General features: G+C 31.4%; 1 protein-coding gene across 6 annotated transcripts in view; it reads left to right on the top strand.

Annotated features, from left to right (window-relative positions):
- Window positions 1-18,056, top strand: part of pns (DENN domain containing pinstripe) — a 72,182-nt gene that overhangs the window by 33,596 nt on the left and 20,530 nt on the right. For all 6 annotated transcript variants that reach the window (XM_076623878.1, XM_033343951.2, XM_076623876.1 and 3 more), the window contains exons 2-3: window positions 10,867-10,976; window positions 12,945-13,165. In XM_076623878.1, coding sequence (XP_076479993.1) covers window positions 10,867-10,976; window positions 12,945-13,165 — 331 coding nt within the window. The remainder of the gene's footprint in view (window positions 1-10,866; window positions 10,977-12,944; window positions 13,166-18,056) is intronic.

Below are 18,056 nucleotides of genomic sequence, written 5' to 3'. Positions count from 1 at the left end.
CACTAAGTTTTTCTATAGATAATTTATACATATTTAATGAATTATCAATTCCATAAGAATTCCATTTCGTTCTTCTAAAACATAATCTTCTATGTAATTGAGAAATTTTAACTAAAATCCTAATAGGATTCACACGAATACTTTGTGCATCGCACAAAGGAGTCCGAGTTAAAGCAAAGATAAAGAAATTACGCTGAATGGTTGAATACAATGCAAGGCTTGTTGAAAGCCTCAGAACAATCAGCTGGAATTACGGCTGGTAGCAACCGGGAATATCGCTGAGGAAATACGGAGAGACGAAACTCTCGTCACGTAACTTCCCTTCGATTCAGCCTAAGGAGAATAAAGATTTTTGCAGCATTGCAACATCGATGATAACTGTCATGACTGGTGTAGCAACCCTCGGTAATTTCGACGGGGAGGAATGCCAAAAGTGTTTAGACCAAAAAAGGTGACCAGATATTTCGACGGGAAGAGAGAAACTCGGTGACAATCCTTACTTAAATCACGTATCCGCCGATCGCACAGAAATGCAAAATTCGAACAATTTAGAAATGCCGGATTGGATATATTCAATTGTTATTTTATTCCTTAACACCAGAACTATCAAATCCGTCAAAATGAAGGACTTCAGATTTTTTTCTTTACAATTACTGAAAACATACCTTGGTGATACCACGAGGTGGCCATGACTTTTTTAAATTGCATAACATATTTTTTACTTCACAGCGTAATATCTGATATCAAGACGAGTTTAACGAGCTGTTATACTATAATCTTGAAATGACCTTGAATTTAGAAATGTGAGATGATGCAAGAAAAGGCATCGTGGAAAATTTTTTTCATTTAAATTAAGATCAAAATGATGATTTTAGATTTAGATTTTAGATTAGAAAAGATTATAAATAGCGTACATTTATGCGTTTAGTTACAAGTGTTCGAATCGCTGAAAGTTGTATAGCATTTCGGGATTACTTTCATATGCGTCAATCTCTTATGATTCATGATATAAAATTTAGACGGTGTGGTGTAAATGTTGCACTCTACTTATTTTCTTAAGATGTTCTATTAGTAAGATCATTAAAAAAATGATTATGATTCTTAACTTTAATGGATATCATTGAGAATACTAATTCTCGTAATTATACGTTCGTAGCAAATTTTCAAATGTGATATTATCAAAAACGCAACTTCACGCGAACAAATTTTATTTTGTATTTTTTTCCAAGCACAGCGATCTTTCCCGATCGCACAGCGATTCCGAAATTACTTCCAAGTCACACACGTGATAACAACGTTGGTTGGAATACGTTGTGCATCTCCATCGATTGCTAAAAAGTAGAGGTCAATATTTTGAACGTATGTTACAAATACATGTATATAAGTGCAATTACATATTCATATTTTATATATTTTGTGTGATTATAAGCGTTGTTTAAGGCGTTCGAAAATTATTTGTCACATCTACTATAACATTATACTACACTTATGAATTGGTGAAGATTTGTAAAGAAACTACCAGCAAAATTGACCTTAATCTTGAAATTGAAGGTTAAATATTTTTTACTGCATCTTATTTTACTTTCCACGAGGTTAAAAAACATTTTCTTGGAAAAGAAATGTTTAACTTTCATTAGTTTTTCAATTTTTACAGGTTACATTTTTCAGTTAAATACAGAGTAAAGATTGACCATTGTCACACGTAAATGCTTCAGATAAACTATTGGATATTCCATTTTTCTTTCTTTCTGTCTTTTCGGATCTACGTAATGGCCATACTTACCATCGCATTTCTATATTTTGGCTAGGTTTATGTCTAAGATTATGTGTTTATTTGAAGTGAGAAGAAGGTTAAATATTCAATCTGATGTTTTAATTGTTCGGCGAATATGATCCGTACATCCGAACTGAAATGATTCACTGAATTGATTTAAACATTGAAAATCACAACGATTTGGAGCTTCTTCTGGACCGAAGCATTCTTTCATTATTCCTTGCCAGTTGTCGTTATATTTCACGTGTTAAAGAATGATAATAAATAATAGTAGATGCTAGCAGCTTCATCAAAATTATGCTATGTGAAGTCTATCTGACTGTGAGATCTAAATGTATTATAAATAAAATTATTTATACATTTGTATATAGAATTAATGGAACTTTAACATTCTCTTCCAAGAGAACGATTGAGTTGCATTCCATGATTTTTTCAGACTTTTTATCCTCATTATGAGAAGAATACGATGCAATAAAAAATTTCAACGGTCAAGGTCAACGTTAATTTCGCTGCTATATTTTTTTTTATAACGCTATGGTGATCGTAACAAGTCATTTTCGAAGATTCTATATAACAAAATATTTCAATATTTAAATACATTAAGATAAGTATTTTGCAGAAAAGGCTTATGATATTCTAAGTTGCATAAACATATAATTTCAGTGAACAAAGATTAATCATATAATCGTTTCGCTACAAAAAAGAAATAATGTATTAATATCTTCTGGCAACAAACGATTCATTTTCGTTGTAATAATATCTTCGGCTTCTGAGAAGCACTAATTTGATATAATCGACGTTGTTGGTATCGTTAAATATTTTTTAGCATGTTCTTAGTTCTTAGTAGTTAGTCGTGAATTGGGCATATACATATGTTTCAAATTCAATGCTTGTATCACATATTTGTTTCACAAATTACTTGCATGAATGTACTTAAATATTCGATTATTTTGTTCTGTATTAATAATCACGCGAAATAAAATATAAATGTTATGTATTATTACACGTACAGCCGCATATTTTTATACCTGTGTGCCCATGCATTTGTTAAAAACTGCACGAAATAAAACACGACATGTTACACGTGAAATAGAGATTTCTACAGAGTTTCACAAACATTCATAAACTTATGTGGCCGGTACATTCGCGCCTTTAGGAAAGCGCATCTTAGGAAAAAATCGTCTAGACGGAAGTATTATGCAAATCTTGCATGTTTCTCACCAAGTTGCAACAGATTTTTATAGTTGCTTGTAAACTCTTCTACACTTTGAACCTGTTTTGTTGTGGGGAAAATTATTTGAGATAACAGTGGGTGAAAATCCGCAATAGTTAGAGATGTGTAACAAGAGATTAATTTTGGATGGGTAAAAGGATTGTTTTGATTTGTGCTTCGAGATGAAATTTGGGGTAAATTAAGCGTGGAAACGTTGGGGGAAACCTCGAAGATTCTTTTTCTGATTGCTAGCGGCTTTCTCGTTTAAGGTCTCGTTTTAAAGAAAATAGAATTTGAATATATTTAGTCAAGAATAAGCTCGATGCATGCGAACCCAATAAATTTTCAAATTCACTTTTCTCGAAAACGAGACTAGGCGAACAGACTTCATTCTCCAATTTACTTTACTTTCTTTTCTTTACTTTACTTTCACGCGTAAAATAACTTTCTTCAGTAGCCCATCGAATCAGAAATTTGTTAAGTAAACACATAACAACAGGCTACTTGATAAGTTTCCAAACTCGATTTTCTCGAAAACGAAGTTTACAATGCAATTTTGTTATTCTCAATTTGAGCTTTAGCTTGAGTCATAGAATCTCTTTTGTTTCACTTATATCTATCACGAAATATAAATAAATATTGCATTGTGTATAATAATGAATCATTCATGGGAGATTTTGTATACATCTTGTTTTTATTCTAATTGTGACAGTTAAAAAATTTAGAACAATTTTTAATTTATTGTTACAATAAATTAAAAAATAGATTCTTTCATTACTTGTCTTCTGATTACAACTTTGCTTATTATATGCACCATACATGTTTGTTATATTTGTTAAAATAAGCCACGTTTACTAGTGTTTTAAATTAGATTAAAAATTAAGAATTTTATTTTTGTTTTAATTTTCATAAATGCGATGGTAGTTCACTATATATCATTAGTAAAATAGAAGGACACATATGACAATTTTTGTCCAAACAAAGTTAAAAGTTTGCAAAAAGGAAACAATCGATTTAAACAAGCAGAAGTCACTTTAAATCCGAGTAACTGCTTTCTACAACCACTTTACAACCAGTTTACAAGTCACGTGGACTGCAGGACACTCGTATTTCAACTCTTTCGCTTTTTCTTCTCTACCCTTCCGTAACTTTTTTGAATTTTAACTTTCCTAAAAGAAGGATCTGCTAACTTAAATCGATATTTCTAAACTCCAACAACTAAAAGAAAAGTAGGGAAGTCTTTTGAAACTTCAAAACTTAATTTTATAAGTATTAACGAAATTACAGCATGCTGTATCATGAAAATAACTTTATAATTACTCTATATCCGTCAATATATATCAGCATTTCTGAGTACATAAAAACAGGAACATAAATTTTAATTATTCTGATTTAAAATATTATAAAATACATTCTCGTAACTTTCGCGCTCCTTGATCGGACGAAATATTACAGTATTCAGTTATTCCTAAAGCAAACATTTCATAACAAATAAATATACAATATTTCGTATACGAGAGAAACAATCATTTCTTATCCTCTGCCTTCTAGTCTTATTTGAAATGATCAAATATCTGGCAAGTAAATAATATGGAAATAATTTATTTCTCAAATTAAATTCTGGAATTTATTTGAAAACGACTTTATTTTTAAATAAATTCATTTGTAATATTGTTTGGAGAAATTATTTGATCTATTTATTTATTACCTTTACTTCAAATAAAAAGTGCCCATTCCTGACTAGAACTACCGGCAACTACAGTATAAAACTTGTATCAAAGAAATTAAGATGCAAGGGATAGGATAATGTTTATAACGCAATAAGAAACGCAAGCTCTTTTATTCATATACTTTACAAAAGATCATTCAAACATAAAAAATGCGCCATCATAAATCTATAAAATTTCTATGAAAAATTACGAATTTGTCATTTTGAAAGAATCTTTTCTCTGGGCAATAATCGTGAATTTCTATCGTGACGTAAATTTTACATCTGAAGAAATTGAATTTCTTACAATTATTATTATGAAGTTTCTATTTATTTCATAAATATGTAGAATATATTCATTTTGTAAATGTATAATAATAATTTTTGAATAATATTACTGGAAAAGTGCGTGGAGGAGGAGATTAAAAGTCAGAGGGAAACGAAATGGGGAGAGTAAAGGATAAAATGTACCAATGAAAGCGGTTATAACTAAGCACGTATAGAAAAACAGAAAAGAAGAAGGGGAAAGATGAGTGGAAAAATTGAAGGTAAAAAGGATTGAAATAGACAGATAAACATTACATGGAAAATTACAAGGAAAATACAATGAGGTGTGCAAGGAGATGAAATCACACACACAACTACCGAAATATCTACAGAACAGAAAAGAAAATGTCGATACAAAAATTAAAGACAAGTATCACGTATGAAAATCTGGAAGACAATAAATGTCGAGATAGTGAAAAGGAGAGGAAGTGTATGTTATGCAAGGATACACAGAAATAATAAGCTGCTTTTCAAATGCGAAAAACTAAATAAAACCACGTTTAAGGAACGGGGAGACAGTTGCAGAGGAATTCAAAGAGGAAGTGGTGAAATGTTGCAGGCAATTGGAATTGTTTAAGGAAGCAGGTACAACGCTTAAGAAATATGTTATAAGCAACAATATTAAAGAAGGATAGTGCAATAAGAAAAAAGATGTAAAAGTACAAACGGATGAGAGAAGATGTGAATATATGTAGAGTTAGGAAAGTAAAGATAGCATAGTATAGTACAGGTTAGAACAATAGAATATAATTTAGTATAGTAAGTTGGAGTGGATAATAACAAGGCCAAAGAAACGCGAGAAAAGCGTGAGCGATGGAAGCAGGAGTGGGATATCTTAAATAAGCAATTATTGTAAAACTGAGCCCGCTTCTTGGTAACACCGAAATGGATATACGTATTAATGATTATTGAATCGTTCCTTTTCTTTTATTTATGAAAAGGAGACCTATCATTTCATTTTCATCATTTTTTAAATATTTTTCAAATTGATTATTTGATCATTATTTTTAAAATGATATTATCGCAAGTAACGAATTCGTATTTTACATTTTCATAGAAGTCTTGTCCATATTTCTACTTAACTACTAATTACATAAAAGTACGTCCATTACAAATATATAGAATTCTTATATTTCAATTTAAAATTACTCTGTGAAAAGATTTACACAATGTTACAAAATCAATAAAAAAGGACACGTGTATGTATTTTTATATGACTAGTGGTTAAGTGATAATATGAAAAAGACATATTTTTCCGGCATAAAATGTTTTGAGTATACGCTAGCGTACAAAAATTTCCGGTCAGATATATCTTATATATTATTTACTAAAAGCTATGTATTATTATTTACTATGTATATATTATTTACTAAAAGATATGTAGATCAGTGTGAACTATTACTGGATATACGGGTACGACAACTAAGAGAAAACAGTGTTACAAATAATAAACTCTTTATTATCCTTTATATTAGATGTTTACAAAATCGTCAATACGACGCTTTCAAAAGTTTCCGGCCAGGCGTATCTCCAAATGTATTCAAAGTTTATTACGCTTTATTTGCATTGCATATGGATGTCAACATATCAGAATTAGTTACTAATGCATGGTCGCAGCACTTAAGGAAGACATGAAAATACTTCTATTGATTATCGGGAGAATAGTTGATTTGTCAAAAATTGGCAAACCGTCTCACGAGATCGCTGCAATATTAACAATCGGGAAATCTACGGTAAATGACATTATGAAAAAATATTATTCTGAAAAAAGTCTAGAAGAGCAACCACAATGTAAAAGACCATGAAAAAGTATTAAAAGAGTTGACCAACTAATAAAAAGAAAATCTACGGTAGATGCAAAAAAGACTACTTTTTAAATAGCCTACGAAATACGTGAGGAAAGAATTGCTAATATTAGTCGCTCGACTGTGACAAGACGTTTACATCTTTTAGCTAGATCAGGTACAAAATATCCTTTCATTGGTAAGAAGAATCAGAATTTAAACTGAACAATCGACGATTGGAGAGATGTGGCATTTTCTGGTAAATGGACGATATAGAAGACGTCCTGTTGGAAAAATATGATGTGAGATATCAGATACTAACATTAAAATACGATGGTAATGGATAATGGTTTTGGCCGTATTTTCTGCTCAAAGGATTGGTCCATTTTTAGAAATTGGATTAAGAAAGGAAATTATGCACAGCATTATGCAGCAAGATATCTGATTGAAAACTTTTGCACACCACTGTTAACTACGTTTACTATTAACTCCGACGTAGCTATATATTTAAAAACCTATATCTAAACCTTGACGCAATTTATTTAATTGAGTAAATTTTAGACAGTAAAATTGAGTATTTTTTGTTTTGAAAACTCGTAAGTATCTATGAGTTTTATAATTTCAAAAAAGGTTCAAGAATTAAACTGAGAAATTATGGATCATCTCCATATATTGATTGACTTAGCAGCATCTGATTCAGCTCGTTGCAGAATTTTTTCATTTATTACTTAAAATAACCAAAAAATCTGCAGTGTTGAACATCAATGGAATATCTTATATGTTAACTAATACGTAAAGGTATATAGTATATGTACTTCGATTTACGCATTAGAATTTTGAAGTAGAAATTCCGTGTACAGAGATTATAGTTTCAAGGTAAAATTCAATTTCAAACTTAGCGACCTTCAACCAATGTGCCACAGAAATTTCTAAAGCATGTAATAATTTATTCAATTATATTGACAAATAAAAAAAATGGTAACAGCCAATACGATCATAGCCGTACAGTGTAAATGTCCCGTCTTGAACCAAATATAATATATTTTTTAGTGTAACGTAAACTTTTAATAATTGGTTTATGTATGTCACGGGATGAAAAAGATTGAAAATCACTGAAATAGAATAAAAAATATTAAAATAACTTATTTTCTAAATATGTTATTATTTAAATAAATATTTGAATAAGACTTTATTTTGATAATGTCCTGTCTTCGCTGAGAATCCGTTTCCGTTAGCCAACAATTATGCACCCCATGTAATCAAATTCTCGCTCGACGAGCCCACATCATATGCATTTCACTGCCGTCCTGGGCAGTTGTTCGATCATAAACGATTAACCCCGTACAAGGGTGCTGTTGTGTCTATCGTGTGCGAGGCAACTGGAACATCGCCAAGACTTTCAACAGTCTCATTCAGGTCGAGTTGCTCTGGGATATGTACCGCGTTCAATAACAAGTTGCCGACGCTGTCGTGGAGAGACTCTAATTTTTCCGAGGAAAGGAGGAGAGCCCTCTTCCTCCTCTATTTCTCTCTCTCTCTCTCACTTCTTTTCTTGCTGTAGGAATTGCAGCTTCCAAGATGTACTTAGGCTGTACTGAACCAAGAACAATGTGCAAACTGGAGTAAAGTAAATGCACCCCTGCTAAAACTCTTTTTTAAATGTCGAATCTCTCCCTTTTCTATATGTGTGTGCGTTTTTTTTGTCTCATCTGGAACACATATACATATCACTTTTCCCGTAGAATGGTTGACCGACTTGAACGTTTCTCGTGGAACGAGGAATTTACACTAATTGTTTCGCTGTGATGATACTCTGTCTGTGAAGAGAGACTTCTGTCAAATACTTGGGTCGAAAGTGTTACGAGGTTTGGAGATTGGATATGACTGTGTAAGGATGTTGGCGTTAAAAATTATATAATGTTTTAGAATATCTTGCGGTCGAGGATAGAAATGTACACTAGTGTTCAAAAGTAGAGTGCATATCTTTAATTGTAAAATTACAGGTCAGATGAGTCAGAGGCTAGCACTAGCGGCAAAATCGCTGTTGCTTTAGCATTTGTATATGGCATTATTAGAGGAAAAAATTGAACTTTGATTGATGCGACCCAGAGCAAAAATAGAAGACCAGTAACCGTGTCGTCAAATACGCGCACATTCATATGGACGGTTGCCCTAATCGTAAACGATAAAACTATCGCAGGACAAATTGTCGCTAATGTGCGGGGCCTCGAACTGTAATGGTTTCATTCTGTATAATCGTCGTAGCTGTATAGGATAAAATATTATGATGCGATTAAATTCAATTTTTAAATTTAATATCCTAGGTTAGGTTTTTATTTTTTTAAAGTCCATGTATTATAACTATCATTAAAATAAGATAGTACACACATTTAAGATCATAAAAAATATATCATTTTATTGTGATTATGATATGCAATTACTGTAAGATCAACGCAACTTCTATTGTTCAATATGCTAAAAATATTTACACAGAAGATTGCAGTCGTGCAATTCCTGACAAATAATTGTGTTACGTTATTGTAATTTTTTTGTTTTCTAGTGTGACATTGAATATTATTCAAGTATAATATAAAATTTTATAAGAAACGGAAAGAACAAATTTTGAACAAATTTGTAACATGTGTAGATTCTACCTCGTTTAGCTCTAAGAAAAGACTCGAAGATTGATTAAAGAGAAGAACATGTTTAAGTATTTGGTTAAAAGGTCACGGTCTCCACTTATCGTAACAAGCATTACAACTCATCATTTTCATAACGTGTTGTTTATGATTATAAATGTCAGGCTTTTAACTTACTTGAAGACAATGTACGCATAACATGTGAATTTAATTAATCTCTAACACATGCAGTTTTTTTTAGTTTGCCGGTACAAAATAATTAATTTCTTTGGAATGGAGAATAATTAACAGTTTTGTAAAGATTTATTACAAGTAATCAAAAAGTCAAACGATGAACATATTAGTTGCATCGCCTAAATTGTTCATGTTTCTTTAAGGAACATAATCACTATTAATAAATGTTTAACACAATTAACACTAGAACTACCAAACCAATCAAAATGATTAATATCAGATTTTTTGTCTTTCTAATTACAAAATCGTGTAAGTATGTACATATATTTTTTAATATTAATATTTACTCTTAGTTAACTATGTACAATATATTTGATTGCATATGAAAAGTTGGCAGATCTAGTATTAAAAGAAAGTCGATGCTTGTAAGGAAACTAAAAAATTGATTAATAAATGCACTTATCTGATTTTATCTCTCAACTGCTATCGTTGGGAAATAAATAACCACTACAATTAGAAATAGGGATTGCTTAATATTAAAATATTAAATTTATTTTGTGTTCTATATTTTACGCGATATATAACATACACAACAAAATAAAAATACCCTGAATACCTTAAAGATAAGGAATCTAATCTAGTTAGTTATGGTCATTTAACGCATCAATATCAGTCGAGGATTAATCAGTATAGGTAAAAATAACTAAATTATTCAGTTTTCATAAATGTTGTCATCTTTATACATTAATTATTAAAGAAATAATATTTCTTCAATGAATATTCGTTATAATATAATATAATATAACATGATATAACATAACATAACATGATATAACATGATATAACATGATATAACATGATATAACATGATATAACGTAATATAACGTAATATAACGTAATATAATATAATATAATGTAATATAATGTAATATAATATAATGTAATATAATACAATACATGCATTTTTATCTTTTGGCCCAACGTCCTTGAAAAAGAAAGGATCCGTTGGATTTGTTTAACTTAGACAGAACTAGAGCAAACTAATATAAATTAATGTTTATTGCGAAGAAAATAGCATGAAATCCGAGGAGAGAAAAAATATTACGAAAACATAAATTTTTTGTATTATTATCCTTTTTATATCATAATTATATGTGGGTAATTATGTACATGCACATGCACGCGAGTGATTAAAATGTTTTATATAACTTAGAAATTTAACAAAATATTGTCCTCTTTATTTCAGGTGACTCCTTACAATGTACACCTCTGGACCGAGCGTATAAAAGCAAAGTTTTGGGACATTATCCTGATTCTGTACCATGGAACCCCTTCGACGAACACGCTGTATGCATGGTACGTTATTAACAACAATTATCGTTTCTGAGAATCATAATGTGAGAAACACAATTTTTGCAAAATTTTACGATATTCGTACGAATTGATTTTAATTTTTGTTAACCTTAGAAACTAGGGAATTACGTATTACCTAGAACTTTATCACAGATCATTTGGACCATATGTGATTTTCTTCCTTCCCTGCATGCTTTTAATAATCATTATGGGGTATTTCTAAATACTGTTTGGTAGAGTGATATTAAATAACAGTTTTCATCAATTTCTTCTTTCAAAGTGTGAATGCACTATGAGAACGTAAAGAACAAATGATTGGCTATTATAATTATCAAAAGTTGAAACAATTAACATGTTTTATTTAAAAGTACAAAGAAATAATGGTTTTAAGCGATTATAAAGAAAATTTAGCTTAATATAAACGAAATTTTTTTCAATTATGTTCTACCAATCTTCATACGAATTACATAATTACATAATTGATCAGTGTATGATGTTGTCACATCATTATATGATCATACCATTATTTCTTGAATGGTACAGATAAAACTATGAAATTTTATATGTATTTACCATTTACCATTTAATGTCTCAGTATATAATGTTAAAAATATAGACAGTAATTAACCATCAAAGTCTAAAAACAAAGGGCACCAATGAGAGCAAGAAAAAAGAGAACAATAACAGTCAAAAGGTTTGCACCTAATGTTTTAATGGATCATGTTTTAGCATCTTCGGTATAAGTATAATATTTCCTAATCGATATCTTATATCCTGTACCCTATATGCTAAACGATATTGAAATTAAAAAAGAATTATTATTATTGTTCGTCATTTGAAGATAACACAAATTCGTATTAGAGTTACAAGTAGACATGAAACTCATATAAATCTTGTAAATTTATATTAATACTTTCTAAACTTCATCAGATAACATACTAATGCATCTTTTCACGATCTAAAAACTAAAATGAGAATCATATTAATAATGCCAATTTCTACATATTTTTACTCTACTCGTCAATTTATGTATTTTTAAACGTACCTATAAAATACTAATAAAGTATAATTATTATAAAAATTCAACACTCTATACGCCCTAAAAGTGCCCGCGAAAAATATATGTTTCTCAAACTATACTTTCTTAAAAGTTCCTTACCGGGGAATATACTCACTCAGAAAAAACATCACTGCTCTTTATTTATTCAACCATTTCTATCGCGTGACTTCATGTAGTTCCGTTGAAAATTTTGTTAAAGATAGAAGAAAGAAGAGGAACAGTGCTTTTGACAAAGTTTGATAGAATCAGTAAATTGAAAGATTAAAAGTATAAAGTATTTTATATACATATAGTAAAGATATTTTCGCAGTTGGTCGTTTGAATGCCTAAAGAATATATGCTATATTCCTGTCTTTAACATTTTATACAAATTATATTTCTCATATTTTTAATTTTATTTTTACATTATCAATGACTTTTTTTTAGATAAATTTGATACCTTACACGAAGAGACAAGATGCTCAGCTATATTTTTCATTTTCTTTAACAGGATTTTTTAAAATTTAACGTTTTTAGTTGATTTTGAGATGAAATATTTATTTTCGTAACAATTAAAAAGTTCTTTTAAAATAGAGAAACCATTTTTCATTTATCTATCCGATTCCACGAAACTTACCTCGAGTGGCTTCTCTCGAAAACACCCTCGAATATAGAAAAAGGAAAAGGCACGGTAGGTACTTTTCGCCAAGCTCTAACAGAATTACTGGGACGTAAAATTAAGAGTGCAAAATACTCGACGTATATACGGTAAACTGGGTACACATTGTTCGCGATCAACAGCGTTATATAGGCTACCGCGTCCTAGTTGCGAATGGTAAAAAGTAGAGGAAGAAAAGCCGAAAAAAAGAAGTAGTGAAGAAATGAAAAGGCGTTGTGTGCAACGTCTGTTCATTAGATATTCAATCTTGCAGCTCTGCCTGCCAAGCGGCCTGAGATTCCGAACCCAGAAACACTCGGTGGAACCAACGTTTCACTCGTTCGTGCTCACCAAGGAGGACGGGCACAGAACCTACGGGTTCAGTCTTGTTTTCTACGAGGAGTGCCGGAATCGCAAGATATGCGCGGCTATGCAAACTCTGCAGGCGATGCACATCACGGAATTGAGCAGCGGGCAAAACGGTACACCACCAACGTGAGTCTTCTTTCCGTTGTTTATTTTCCTTTGCTTGAGTTCCTCCATGATGCTGTTGATCCTTTTGTTACGTTAAGGATAACGTGATTAGCAGATTGCACCTATTTATGCGAATTCTTATTTTTATGAATACGATTAGAGAAACGAGACACAGGAACATTTTGTTTAGTAAATAATATAACGAATATTCTAATTTGAATACATTATAGGTTTTTGCACATCATACGCATTTTGTGCATTTCAGTACCTTCAAATTTCTTATCAATGCATAGAAATCTGGGGTCTAGTGATCAACTTAGATCATTCTATAGTAGATCGATTAATATTTTTTGTGTCGTATGGGGAATATTGTGTCAGAAGGGAGTTTAAATCTTACCTACGTACGATACCGTGCACAAGTATTTGGACAGTTGTCGCAATTCGCTTAAAGATTGATATTTTTTTATATTTCGAAAAATATGATCGAAGAACGTTTCTTTATTGTTATTGCCTGTTATAAGTAGGTTCAAATTCTCTGAAAAATTCAAATTAAAACAAGATATATATCTACTACTCAGGAATTCCGTTTATTACTAATAAATATCTAACACTTCATAAAATCTACATAAACTTTTAGAATGTAGCTGGAAACATATAGTTGTTTCAATCGCGATAACACACCAACATTGAATGATTATTGATCTCTGTAGGACTAGTATTCATTCACCTTCGATTATTGCTCTTTTAATTGTACTAACTAATATCAATTATTGCCTTTGTTAATATCTATTAACAATATGTATATGGTTGCCTGAGATAAGTTCAAAAGCTAAAATTAGATTGAAGTGTTTCATTTAAAACATATTTTATATATCTGTAATAATTTAGAAGTACCGAAATATCTATGTACATATTCTTAAGTAATAATTTGGTTTTTTGCTGGCTTCATGTAACATTTAACCCCTTAACCTACAATTATGGGCATAGCCCGTAGTACGATGACCGGGCCAAACCTAAATATCACGGGCATAGCCCGTATTAGGTGATTGGACCAAACGTAAATATTACGGGCATAGCCCGTAGTACGATGATCAGGCAAAATATAATATATAATATATACGTAGTAACTTAAATGGGTCTTAGAGTGAGGACAAATAATGATGTTTTATTAGGAGTTAAGTTTAGTATAACAAGCAATACTCAATACAAAAAACTGATTACAATATCGTCGTACGTCTTATTATCATACTCGGCTCTCAATTTCCCGATTCATACTCTCTGGCTTCTCCACTCACGCTCTGAGGCTTCTCCATTGACTCTCTCTGACTTCTCAACTGACACTCCCAACGGAACTGGACCCGATGGCGCCTCGGCTCTCGCGACATTGTTTATGGTTGACTTGATATTTCGTAAGCCCTTTTCCACGATACTACATACAATAGCTTGTTTACGTTTTCGGACCAAAATTCTCATACGTAAATCGTAGGTTAAGGGGTTAAATTAAATTATCAAGGAAACGATTAATCAGAATGTTGTATTCATGAAACAGATTGTGATTCAACATAGGAAAAAGTTGTTAAAACCATTTGCAAGAGTTATATTATTGTAATAAATTATAATAATTATGAAATCCTTCCGGAAGGACAAGCAAGAGTTAGAGTAAACAAAGGGGTGCAAAGATAACCTGTTAATGTTGAATACCAAAAAAATACTCCGACTAAAAGAAAATGCACTCCAAAAGCACCCTAAAGAAAAGAAATGGGAAATTACTAGCACCATTCATAGATTTTTCAAAATTCTCAAAGCCGTTTTGCATGAAACTGAGTTCGTGATGATAAGAGTGATTAAAACTATTGACGAGAACGTATCGTTAAGAGGTACATTTGTGGATGAAGGACAAGTCATAAAGTGTATTGAAGGATTTGTGGGAGAAGGACAAGTGAGATAGAGATTTCGCAACGAACATTGTTACAGTATGTTTAGGAAAATGGTTTAACAGTAAACATAGATAAGTCAAAAATAATAATTGTCCAAAAAGCAAGGAAGAAAAAGAAACAAGTTAAAGAATACAGGTATAACGAGTCAACACTAGAAGTAATAAAAACGTATACATATTTAGGAGTACACTCTTATGCATCAGGACTTCTCGGATGGACGGCTAACTATTTCATGAGCAAAGGTAGAGCAAAATGTGAAATTGGGAACGAAGACTACATCTATTCAAGTGACATCAGCAACGCTACATGCGAGTAGTATTTGGTAGTAGCATATTCAACTACAGAAGTTGCAGTTGGCACATTTTATTACAAGATAAATTAAGAGAAATAAACGGAGGAGACGTTCCACAAATAACCAGTAGACAAGAATTATTAAATCAATTACCTAATATAAGGAATAGATCTTTTTTTAGATGTTTTTTTTTACTAACTGTATCTAATTGTATAGTTACAATTACTTACATTTATTTTATTTATTTATTTATTTGAAAGTTAACGTTGTATCGGTATGAAACCATATGTCGGTTATTAGGTGTAAGTAGATGTAAAAAGTGTTTCCTTTTGAGACATCTGGATAAGCTTGAATAGCAACTTTTAGCAAGATGGCTTTTTACTCTGTGTTAATGTACTCCACTGTTGGGATTTTTAGTTAATCTTCTTTATGTCATTGTTTCTTACATATCTCAATGTGTATAATGTTGTTCTTAGAATTGTAGATTTTCTATTTTCTTTATATGGGATTTGACAGCCATGCTTCAGGGTTGAATTACATATGTCCATATGAGTTTGGTAATTGTTTTGTAGATCTATAGCTTATTTTACTGTTTGTATTCAACTTGGAGTTTCTGGTTATGAGCCATTTAATAGTTTTTCTATTAGTTTTTATTTGTTTAATTTTCTCTCGAATATGGATTTTCTAGTTTAGTTTGTTGTCCAAATGAAGACTAAGGTATTTGATGGAATTTGTTTGCTGGATTTCTGAATCATGAAAATAAATTTTCGGAGTTGGTATATTTTTTAAGCAATAGAGTGGAAACTAAATTTTTCACAGAGGACCGACAAAAACACTGAAATCTGGCCAATTTGTAATATATTAAAAATCTAACGAAGCCCAACTGTGAAGAATACCCAAAATTGAAGACCCAAAGGGTATATAGCAGAATTATAGCTCAAATAAGGTTGTCCACTAGGCACGAGACGTGGATTAACTATGATAATGGAAGTACGTTAAAATTAAATGACTGAGTTTTGCCGACTTTGTAATATGGACAAAGTAGAAAATTTGAATCATCTTTTAAGTGTATACCCACAGCTCAATAGAGCGAGAGGAGAAAGATGGAATTTTCCACAAATGCTGATTTTAAGAGACATCCAGTAAGCAAAAGAGTTCGTGTACTTTATCCAGGCATTAATGAAAATAATTGGGTTGGCATCGGACATTAATCGTGTAACTATCATTTTGTCGGAACTAAGATTCAAGGATAAATTTCTACTGTATTGACACTAGGTTTACGGGCGTTTCTTATATACCTATCTCTACGAGCACCTGTCAAATTGACGGAAAATTCTACCAAATGTCCAAATCGGACAAATTGTGAATGTAAACAACTAAATAAAAAAAAAATTGACGGATAAACGAAAATACGCATTTTCTTTAAAAAATCGATTTATTCAAATTAAGTCTTAATTGAACAATATTAGGCTCCACGTTTAGATAAATTGTTAATAAGTAAAAAGTCTTTTTTTTAAATTATCATGGAAATGATAACAATAATATTAACGATATAGGGTAATCATATTTATTGAGTATATTTTTTACAAATATACTGAATTTTGTTTGTGCATTTTCCGCATACGATCTTTATGCAATATATACAACAATTATTGCTTCTATTTTCTTTTTTGCAGTAGGCCACTTGGTAACTTTTTCGCACTTCTGACGTTAAAGGTGACAGAAATGAAGCGTCTGATCTTTGGCAAAATATAAACTCCTTTCTGGATATTTTCGATCGGGTGCACTCTTTACATAATATACACGTGTTTATCGCTGCCAAATCTAAAATATTGAAAAAAACTTGAAGGGGCCATCGGAAAATCGTTGCTTTCACTTTGTTTGTTTGTTGCTAAAACTTTGTTTTATTATAAAAAGCAATGGTTTCTGGAGCACGTTTATAATTGTCTTCTACTTGTATACCTGTATGTTTGGTGCTTAGAAGGAGGACTTTTACGTTAGGTTTACTTTTATACACAGTAAGCGTGCAGTTTTCTGATTTATATAAATTTGAGGAAAACAATGTCATCTTGTCCTTTTTTCCCTTGAGCATGGAGTTTCATATTTCCCCATATAAGGAAAACCATTCAAAATATATTTTGTTTGGACGTCAACTGCTAACCAAAACTTAATGCCAAATTTATGAGGTTTATTTCGTTGGAAATAATTGTTCATCTATTGAGATATTTTCATATGGCTTGTAACAAGCCTGGCTATTACTTATAAATCTGTTCCATTTTTCGAATATCAGCGCAAATTTATCTGTTTGTAATCTTTCGGCTTTCAATGATCTCGCTTCATATGCGCTCCGGGCATATAGAATTCCTAGAAAACTACGCAACACAGCAACTGTGATTGTCCAGTCTTTTTTCAAAACTCGATGCGCCTCGGTTTCAGTGCAATCTTTTATGTGTTCCATTATGTGTCTGTCAATTATCAATTCGAAAGCACTAGTTACACAACCCGACATAATATTTCTCTTAGCATAGCCAGTAAGCCCTGCGATATCCTTGAATATCATACGAACGGGCGTCCTACCCCTAGATCCGTCTGCTTTCAGTTTTATCCACTGTGTCCCGTCAATTGCAATTTCAGTTTCACCCATTACATTTTGGGATGTGCTTGGATGCTCGTCCTTTCATCC

This window comes from Bombus vancouverensis, chromosome 13 (assembly GCF_051014615.1).
Source record: "Bombus vancouverensis nearcticus chromosome 13, iyBomVanc1_principal, whole genome shotgun sequence".
Taxonomy (NCBI): Eukaryota; Metazoa; Arthropoda; class Insecta; order Hymenoptera; family Apidae; genus Bombus; species Bombus vancouverensis.
Note: the sequence above shows the minus strand (reverse complement) of the source record. Positions and strands in the feature narration are given on the sequence as shown.